This window comes from Lissotriton helveticus, chromosome 7 (assembly GCF_964261635.1).
Source record: "Lissotriton helveticus chromosome 7, aLisHel1.1, whole genome shotgun sequence".
NCBI classification, from domain to species: domain Eukaryota; kingdom Metazoa; phylum Chordata; class Amphibia; order Caudata; family Salamandridae; genus Lissotriton; species Lissotriton helveticus.
Window position 1 is genome coordinate 1,781,266,637 of NC_136068.1, and position 11,046 is coordinate 1,781,277,682.

Sequence of the window (11,046 nt, forward strand, 5' to 3'; positions counted from 1 at the left end):
TTCACAGCCTGGTGGGCAGAAAATCTGGATTTTATTAGGGACACGGAGGCTAATATTATCCCGCCTCTATTTTTAATATGATTTGTAACCCACCCTTTTATTTGAACAATGTCTTGGAAATGTATTCTTCTTCTTTCAGAATAAGAATCTACTGGACTTGGAGCTGAAAGTTTATTCATTGGAATCTTGATACTGAAAGTTTATTTGTTGGAATCCTGTTCCTTTACGCTGGAATCCTGTTTCCTTTTCTTCACGTTGAACATCTTTCTTCGCAGCCTGACAAGAAGGAAGATGCCTGGTCAGAGAGGGACTAGTCTTCTCTTCAGAATGTTCACAAAGTTTTATTCCATTATTGCTGCTGAGCTGTGGTAATAAAGGAGATTTGCATAATATTAGCCTCCGTGTCCTTAATAAAATCCAGATTTTCTGCCCAGCAGGCTGTGAAAAATCTAAATTTTCCTTTATGCAATCTTTACAAAATGTCAGAGGTAACGCCACTGTGCAATTTGTTGCATTTTCTGGGGTGAATATGTTCAACCATAAAAGGTCTTCTGGGAGAGAGATTCTGGCAAAAAATGTGCCACAGGAGAAATTTCCAATATGAACCATTCCCCTTGTTGGAGACCTATGAATGTGAAGTTCGCACCTGCGTTCAGTGTTCACTTGAGATAATCCGAAGTGCATTTTGTGTACATTATGTGTAAATTTTCACAATTTTCTGACATTTCACATAATTTTGGGATAACAAGAACGAGATTTTACGCTCCTTTGGCATAGTATTTATGGAAGATACAAATTTGGCAAAGTACTGGAACATTGTTGAGAAAGTCAGTTCAAACATATGAGCGGGCTGGTCCGATAACAGCAATTAAACCTGAATGCATTCGAACTTGGTTTAAAGAGCATAGCTGAGAAGATATTCTGAAAACTAGGTTAGAAAGACCATTTACAAAATGCTGAAAGAAGTTGGCAAACAGTGCAGAGGGAGACCAGCTAAGGTTCTTGAATTTGCTAAAAATGTCTTGGGATTTATGGTTAGGAGAAGTGTGTGTTACTCACCCACACACTACTAGCTCAATATTTAAATGCAATTGTATGTCACTTTATTGGTATTGCACATCAATCAGTTGTGCCCTCTTCCACTTATTATGACATCATTTTAACCTCTGGAACACTTATAGAACTTTATTGCCATGCCAGAAGCAAATGTTGCTGCTGTTAGAACTCACAAGAGTAGATGTTGATCTCAACAACACACATTTCACTGAAGGAAGCAAGTTCATAATGTAATGAGGAGCTGTAGAAAGGAATGAAGAAATTCTAAAAATGCCCAAGGTTGCAACAGTGTCATTCAGAGAGAGCCTCTGTATGTGTTAGATATTAGGCTGCTTGTTGCTGCTGTTCCCTTTTATTTTAACCAGAAAATGTGTTATTTTCACATAGGGCGCAAAGTCATTTTAACTGCGTTCAAGAATTGCTTGAAGTCTGGCAAACAGGCCACCTGTGGAAAAGAAGTTGTGGTCACCGGTGCTGAGTTTTTCTTTCAGATCACACGAAAGTGCTGTGACTCGGACAAATGTAACCGTGAAATAATGAATGGTAAGGAACATGCCTGATTTGACCATCCAACCTGTGACCGGGTTCTTGAAAATGAAAAAGGTATACAAATGTTTAAAGGGGACCTCAATTTGTATATTTTGTACTTACAAATTCACTATACTAGCATTACCAACACATACTTTTAAGATCTAGGGGCCATATGTATCAACATACCCTTTAGCGATTTCTTAATAGCGAATTTTAAGGAATCGCTATTTAGAAATCGCAAAATGGTATGTATGTATAAAATCGCAATTTTTTAGCAATTTCTAAAAGTTCCTTAATGGCGATTAGCAAATTACTAATCGCAATTAAGGAATCATTTCCCATTCATTCCTATGGGCCAGGAGTCCCTTAGGAATGAATGTGAAATTATTCTCAATTTGCGATTCACAATTTGCTAATCGCAAATTGAGAATCATTTCAAGGGTGCAGGGGTGTCCAAAATAAGCATGGGGGCACATGTGGTGCACATACATGCCCCAAGGGCATGTATGTGCATCACATGGCACTTTGAAAAATGCTGAAATGTGCATTTTTCAAGGAAATCGCAACTTACCACCAACTAGAAGTTGGTGGTAATTTGCGATTCCTTAAGGGCATTTTGAAAATTATTTTTGCTTTATACATTGCATTTAAGGAATCGCAAAATTTGCGATTCCTGAAATGCAATCGCAAAATAAGGAATGGCAAATTTTGCGATTCCTTATTTTGCACCTAAATCTTTTCATACATACCATTTTACGAAAATGGGTACGCAAACACTGGTTTGCGAACCCATTTGGCCTTGATACATATGGCCCTAGGATGGCTGCTATTTAGAAGCCCAAGAAAAGCAATGCACCTACTATCACCGAAGAATCCAGGAGGGAGCTCAATCCGCAGACTCATTATTTGATGAATCTGCAGCTATTTGGCATAAATTAACCGCATGCGTGCGGCGGCTTTTTTCGCGCTGTGCGGCAATTTACAAAAAGCCGCATTACATGACGAGCTGAGCTCGTCATGAGCTTGCGTGCGGCGCAACTCATGACGAGCTCAGCTCGTCATGAGCATGGAAGGGGTTAATAGGACTGTCAAAGAAGAACCGCAAATGCACCAATTAAAGGACAAGTAATCAGCTGAAAGCACCTAGTACATATATGTGTTACATCAATATGAATTTCAAAACATTTAATAGTGAAAATATCAACACAAGAATAGAAACAGCATTAGGTATAGTCTCGTCAGCTTCTAACTCTCCACCATTGCTATTCCTGTGCTCCCGTTTTCCCACACTGGGTACATACCTAATCCCGCAGCATTGCTTTCCCCTATAGATAGGGTTGCACACTTTGAAAGATAAACGGAACGGTGGAGGTTCAAAGAGGGGGAGTGGGATATAGAGTTTCAAATCAAGAAACAAAGGCTTACTAGTGAAAAAGAAGTAAAGGCAGGCAGGATAAAACAGAAAGAAAGGGACAGAGAGGAAGACATTAAGCAGAAAGAGGAAGATACAGGAGATGAAGCTTGCTAATGCCCTAGAATTGAGACAGTACCCCTCCATGTTCAATAAGTTCATGGGTGAGTGTTTTTTAACTGGCACCTCGCCTGTTTCTGTTATGTATAGATGAGAAAATATAGCAACGTGGCTGCAATGGAGGGTAGTAGAAATGCCTGAAGGTTTCTATCATTTTCGGAATTGGGTGGAACATTATTATATAAAAAACAAATGATAAGAGGAGGGTCCAAGGGCATATTTATAGACCTCAAAACAGACACAGCCCCCAAACTAAATCCATTACTAACAAAAGGTGTCTGTGGGTCTTAAGAGTCAACTATACGTCCTGTGTACGGCATGAGAGGAACACAACTAAATGTGAAAAGAGGAAGAAAGCCTGCTACCCTGTGTGACTGAAGTGCAACAAGATATCTCTAGGGTATAAAAAATACAGTTATCGTCCGATACCGCCCTTGTCATCATCTGGGTCTCCTCACACCAAGGAGAATATGCTTGTGGCCACAGGATGCTAGTGTGGATACTCCTGAACCAGTGATGTAAAGTGAGCTGGGGGTATCTGGAACGGATGTGTTGGGATAACTGATTTGCAGTGCGTGAAATAGTGAGAGTGAATAAGTGATAGTGTGTAAAATTGGAGAGATGAGGGGAAAAAAGTTTAATAGTGCCCCTCAGTCTTCCAATGTTTAAAAACAGTGCAGAAAAATAGCAGGTGGAAATGCTATATCGACAAAATTTTTGTCGTTTGGCGAGGAACCACAGAAGATTTGTTGCAGTTGCATCAATGGTTGAACATGAGGAACAACTTCTTGCGCTTCACGGTGGAGCATGACAAACATCAGCTAGCATTCTTAGATCTTCTAATAACAGCAACATCTACAGGGCTCAGATCGGAACTATACAAAAAACCTATGGCACGCAATTCATTACTGTTCTACGATAGTTGTCATCCAAGAGCCTTGAAGAACAATCTGCTGTACGGACAGTTCTTACTTATCCAAAGGCATTGCTGGACTAAAGACACTTTTTATGAGCATGCATACACTTTGGAAAATCAGTCGAGAGCAAGAAAATATCCAAAGAAATTAGTACGACAATCGTTGAAAGGCGCTGCGAATAACAACCGGGAGGCTCTCCGTGAACCTGCAATCCGTAAAGATAAAACTCAAAGGATGACATTCGTCAACACATACAGCAAAATGTCCAACCATGTGCAGAAAATTGTTAGAAAACATTGGTCCATTCTTAACACTGGTTCAGACACCTTACTGCCCCCGCTTTTTGCCTTCAAACGGGGTTCTAACCTCAAAGACAAATTGGTGCACACTAGACCCAAGAGTAAGATCCCATGGGCCGTTGGGACCCTGTGGGACCTACCGGCAATGGAGGGCACCATCCTTGCGGTACGTGTGCTGCCTGCCCCCAAACCTGTAGATCTGTGAGTATAGATATTGGTACCAATCGTCCCTGGCAACAGAGGAGATTTACCAATTGCAACAGTGAGAAATGTATTTATTTGATAACATGCCCTTGCCAACTGAGGTATGCTTGGTATAATTCGTAAAACCCACAGACACCTTTTGTTAGTAATGGAACATTATTATAGCCTTAGAGCCTGCCATAGTAGTCTCTACTTGGCCAGTAAAGGCTTACTTCAGTGTTGAAGGCCCAAGCAAAAGGCAAGGGACCAGTACAGAGGGCTCTAAGTCTATTAGAACATTCCACCCCTAGAGGGCCAAATATTCTAATTTGTAAAAACAAAGGCCACATGGAGTCGAGTGGTTTGAAATACCCTTGGGCATCATGAGGCCTTGGTGAAACATTAAACATAGATTTGGACATCTTTGCATCAGCTCAAAACAAGTGCATTACTTTGAAATAAACTTTTTTAGGTTTTTCCTACCCCAGTTGGGGACAAAATGTGTACTCTTAGAATATGCTTGGATTGTGTGACCAGTGAGGAGTAAACAAGCTGACTTCCTCCACGAAAGGGGGAGCTGTAATAGATGCTGTCCTAATAATGGGATGATCTGCACAAGGCCCATCAGGATAAAGAACATTGAGGAGGCAAGGCTAGACTAGCCCTACCTGAGATCACTGCTTCCCCTGCAGGATGGATGGGTGACAGGGCAGTTTTGTTAGTGGGGGCTGGTTTCAAAAGCACAGCAAGTTTCTTGTGTATTCAGAAGTTGTCAGGTAACAATAAAAGTATCAAGATTACTCTAGTGATTAAAGTACCTGCTGGCGAGAGAGAGGAGTTTTGTCTAGTGGTCGTTTTGACTTGAGGAAAGGTAATACAGAGGGTTAATATGCCTGCTGCAAACAACATGTACCATGCATTTTCACAGAACAGTATTTTATGTGCATAGCTGATTTGGCTGCTTCGTTCGTCACAGAGATTCTTTTGTAACTGTGCAGTTCATAAATTGCAATGGTAATCTAGAACAGTGAGCTATGAACTTCATCAAAGAGCTGCATGCAAGCTGCATGGTATAGGTTAGAAAATTATGTTTTCCCCAGTCTTTCGTTATCCTGATGTTGCTAAAAAAAAACAGGTTTGATTGGGTAGAATTAAGTTCTTATTATAGTCAACCCTAACCACTGTGTTATGTTCTGAATCTTGGATTTGTGCTTCTCCAGACTAAGCACCCTCAAAACCTGCCTAGCAGCATAAGTAGCATGTGAATCCTACATCTTATAGTCCCCTTTGCCTTATGTAACATTTTCTATACTCCGATTACACATGTATGATACATTGTCTCTGTACGTGTGTGTGTGTGTGTGTGTGTGTGTGTGAAGTGCTCCAACAACCTGCAATGGTATGAGAGGTGCTATAAAAAATACATGTGAGAGAGAGGCTGTGCATAAATGACAGCCTTAATAGGTTTTGAACAGTGTTCTGACTGAAAACTGAGTAGCTAAAGCTTCTACCAGCAGAGTAGTCCTCCTGGGCCAGAGCCTTTAGAACAGAGTCAGAAAGATCATAAGATTGTTGCAATAATGTGGCATTCCATCACTTGTAGCAAGTTCCAAATGTCCCTGACTCAACTCAAGCATAGCCCACTGGGTCACTAATATTAGAGCAACCAAGTGCATGCACACTATCTAAATGGTCTAGGTTGTTCCTTGACCCAAGAAGATGTTGGGACCTTTCACGGTTCTATATGTAGTGTGTTTAATTTACTATTTAACACACCTGTAAATATAAGCCTTTGCAATCTTGAGTTTGTTGAGTGATATTTACTTTATCGTGCTATATCTTAGTCCATATTAAATACTTCTCCAAGAATAAACCTTGATGGTGTGGCTTTACTATCCCAGTGGAGAGTGAAAATGCCTCACAGTCGACATTATATGAAGTCTATGGGGTTGGCTCCAAAGTTTATCATGTGGAGTCCACAGGCCACAATGTTGTGATCAGAGGTTCTGAGGAAAATGTTAATCCATTCATTCATAAAGATGCTGGGACAGCCTGCATTGCAGGTGAGACCGGCAGGAGCTTTGGTGCTGCATGTTCCCAGTAGAGGAGATGTACAGATGGACTTGCTTATCCCCTGTCTGGAAATGTATGTTTCTCCAGGAGTTTACCCTGGGCCTCCTTTTCAATTGGGGATTTGAGAAGTGAGTAGCTACCTAGTGGAGGTAGCTAGCTGGGACAGTCTTACAGGAAGTGATGTGGTCCATGTAATGACAGGTCCTCATATCCCCTTGACGGTCGACAACGTTTACAACGAAACTTTTACCACGCACTACCATTACAACGCAGGCATTACAACGCAAACCATTGCAACGCATTGCGCTGGGGGGCGCTCTAGGATAGGGAATAAGTTTAATTTTCTATCCAACACCTTCCCTAGTGTCCACGGGGACTGGAGTTGGAATAGAAAATTATACTTACCACTATCCAGCACCTCTAAGCGCTATGCGTTGTAAAGGTTTGAGATGTAAAAACCGCGTTGTAAAGGTATGCATGGTAAAAGTATGCGTTGTAACGTCATACATCCCCCATTGACATTGGGTCCAACATCATCACATTTGTGATATTTTTTATTTCTCAAATGTGGTGGAAAAAATCTTGAGATGTACTTTCTTGTTCCTTTAGTACCTCCTGTAAATCGGACACTGAACGGATACAAGTGTCCAACCTGCTACAAGAACCGGTCGTCTGATGAATGCAAATCAGTGGCGGACAATCCCTGTGTAGGCAAGGAGGACAAGTGTGCCAGCTACATTAGATCAAGCTCAAAACCAGGTAACCCTCATGGATGATGCATCATCATTATCAGTTATTTCATATGGTTACTTATTAACAGGTCCCAGTAAAAAGCTGTGCATCACATTGTATAATTGTACAGTGTGCTGATGGACTGCGGATACATGTACTAGATAAGATTGCTAAAATAAAAAAAAGTGTTTATTTATTAAATAAAATATGATATGCATTTATTTAAATGCAGCAGCAATTAACATTTTGAAATACAGTGTTGTACATTATAGAAACAATACACTTAGTACATGGGAGTGAAAATGGGTAGAGTGAAATAGAAAACAACATGGTCATAGATATGCGAGTACCGTCGAACCTGAAACATGTTAACAGGTCAATGCAACCGGGCAAATGACTGCTTGCTCGAGGTACATAGGCACAACTGACAGAGCTATAGTCTTAGGAAGAACTACAAGCAGATTTCAAATGGGTTCTAAGGTGGGGGATCTCTAAAAGGGGCATGGCCTTTGCAGTTATAGTCGTGACTTAAAGACAAACAGTTTCTGTGTGTGTGTGTGCTACCCGACCAGTGTTTTGGTTTCTCTTTGTATTGTATCCCATATAATAACACAACAACATAAATGCACCTTAAATGAGACTGTTGGTTTTGTCAATAGTTGTTTTCGTGGAGAAAAGCCAGGGATTGGTTGACCATGTATTCTGAGCATCCAATAGACAGGTATTGTGAGAAACTCACTCTGTCTTTAGTCTCAAGCTCAGAACTCTCAGTCTCAACTGGTATAAACACCTGAAGATGGCTTAGTCCAAAGCATGCACCATACAAGAGTAATATTCTACAAAAACATACACGAAAAGCAACATCCCGGAAAAGCAACACTCTAATGGGGTACAAGATTCAGGACAAGGGGGCATATTACCAACAACTAGCGATTATTATCGCTAAGTTGGCCTAGCGGGAATATTTCTATCGCCGCCCTTCCCCTTTTTATAACGCTGAGATACCTTGCTATTAGCAAGGTTTATCTCTAAAACGATAAAAAACAGGCGAAATGCGTGAATATCGCTGTAAATACAGCGATATTCACACATTATCGTGACAATGCTCTTAGCCATGTTATCCACCTTGCATTGGATAACATGGCTAAGAGCTGCTCTGGGCAGGCGTTAGCTTTTGGAGATATTCGCGCTTAGCGCGAATATTTCCAAAACTAAGCCATTGTTGGTAATAGGAGATAGCGATATTGGCGACTGTTTCCAGTTGCTAACATCTTGGCATGCCCACATTGCATGTCATTAGCGATAATTATCGCTGACATGCAATGTGGGCCCCAAGATGATCGCTATCGCCTACTAGCTGTCGCTAACTGGTGTTAGTGACAGCTTGGTAATTGGGCGATAAAATTATCGCTGCTTTAGCAGGAAAAAGTCCCGCTAAAGCGGCGATAATGGCCCTTGGTAATATGCCCCTAGTTGTGAAATATAAACCAGAAGATAATCACTGACATGGATTACCTAAAAGTCTATTACATTTATTGCTCAGAAATTCCATGAAAGTCAAGGTCCTGAATATAGGCCCCAATAAGGATCTGTTTCACCGTCTGTCCTAAAATATTATTGGGTCTTAGAGCCAAAAGGACCCGGGCCATTTAAATGCTGTGACTTTATAAACAGTTAAGCACAAGACCTTTGCAATCCTATCCTGTTTGGCTGGCCCTGGTAGCCAGTGGAAGAGGGTTCCGGTGTTTTGGTCCCAGAAGGACTGGACTGGACTCCGAGGTACAGGGCAGAGTTAAGCTGCGGTTAAGAAGCAAAGAATAGCTGATATTAAGTGGCAAGAAGATGTTTGACATCATAAAGACAATTTTGGGATTAGCATTAATTGCTTTGAGGACTAGTCCAAGCAGTTTGTAGAGGGAGGGCCCTGTTCTTAACAAAGAGCCAGTCAGCTTGACAATAGTGTAGAGGTGCCCGATTTACAAGGATGTTGATGTGTTTACACTTGTCACACTCCTTAATTCCAATAGAGTGCCAGGGGTACTCCTGGTTCACTTGTAAAATTCTTGAGTAGGCTAGAGGTACTACAATAGTAAGTCACACATACCTATGCATCAATCTTTCTGAATCCAGCCTGGGGTGTTCAGGGCAGAGGGCTTTGGACCAGATGTACAGCAGTATTTTACAGTTGCAAATGGGATCTGCCAGTTTGCGACCTCAATATTGATCTGTCCCATGTACACACCCTATTTTGCAAGTGAGTAACCTATTACCGACTCGCAAAAAATAGATGGCGACTCGCTTTTAGGAAGGGGCATGCCAGGAGCTTCCCTTCCAAACAGCGTGTCGCATTTCAATATGCAATAGTTTTGCAACTGCAATTCTGGTCACAAAACACTCACAGTTTTCCACCTACTTCAAGTAGGTGGTAAGCCACTCGCAAATTCCCCTTTGTGAATGTATGTGTAAATATTTTTTAGGAGCAGGGAGTGGTCCCATGGACCACTGCCTACTCTTAAAAAATTAAACAGGAACGTTTCATTTTTCCCTTTTAAAGTCAGCGCGTTTTCCTTTTAAGGAAATAAGGGCTCATATACAAAGCAGTCTCAGACATAGTGGTCTGCTGACCCCTGCAGGCCACCATCCTTGTGAGTGCCAGCCATTCCCAATGGGGTCACAAATTGCACCTGCCTCATGAATATTAATGTTGCGGGCAATTTGCGACCACATTAGGAATCGCAGTCTCTGAGACACTGTTGTAAATTACACTTTGGGAGTCGCAAATTGCTAGATGCAATTTGCGACTTGAAAATTCGAAGGGTAGTGCATCATCTGCCCCATAGTGCAGTAGCGGTGAGTATGTGATATGGAAGGGTCACTAAAGTACTAATGCTGTAGCCCAAATTCTTGATAACGAATGAGTTAATTACAACCTTGACTGTACATAAGGGGGACCTCTGCGCAGAAGCAAATATCTCCACGGAAGTGGAATTAGAATGCATTTTATATAGATTTATGATTTTAGGCATGGCTTTTGTGGTGATAAAATTGTGGGAGTGGTAAATGCCCTTGTGTCAGAAGGAAACTATATATACCTAGGAGTAGTTGTAATAAAAGAAGAGGACTACTGATGCTCTGTGTGGGGGTACTGAGCCCCCTGCCACAAACATCTCTGCATTCCTGAAAGGCACCTTCAGTCCCAGATATCCCCGCACTGTCAGAGCACCAAAGCTCTGAGAGGGGCTGGGCTGCCTGATTATTAGCGCTACAAAGTGTTGCACCTGAGACTGTGGCACTGGAAATGTATGCGTTGTGCCTGGGCAAAGCCTATCCATGCCTGTCGTAGCCCAGAGAAGGTTGGGCTGGGTCCCCCCAATTGTTTTTTTAAACTTGGCCCATCTACCTGGATGAACCCACTAGAGCATCTGTGTGCCACCTTTATTGTTTACTTGCCCGAGTGGCTTTCGGTAAGGAATCTTGTTTGCGTGCATGACCGAATCCCATGAGCTTATCAGGGAATGATATGGTTTAAGGCAGTCACTTGGGGATGGGGGTTTGCTTCTGCCTCCAGATTACACTGGTCATCCTATCCGCCTCCAGAACCTTCTTAGATATAATTCCATTTCAAGTTTCCACGACTATGTAGACATGGACTAGTGTGGGTTGGACATTACTGCTAAACTTGTTGTTGCTGCACCAGTTTGGGATTTGACTACCTCCCCCAGAC

General features: G+C 41.8%; 1 protein-coding gene across 1 annotated transcript in view; it reads left to right on the plus strand.

The window, feature by feature from the left end:
• LOC144769712 (phospholipase A2 inhibitor gamma subunit A-like) overlaps positions 1–7,366 on the plus strand; it is a 176,241-nt gene extending 168,875 nt beyond the window's left edge. Inside the window, exons 3-4 of the mRNA XM_078653893.1 lie at positions 1,444–1,599; positions 7,200–7,366. Coding sequence (XP_078510019.1) covers positions 1,444–1,599; positions 7,200–7,366 — 323 coding nt within the window. The remainder of the gene's footprint in view (positions 1–1,443; positions 1,600–7,199) is intronic.
• The last annotated feature ends 3,680 nt before the right edge of the window (positions 7,367–11,046 follow it).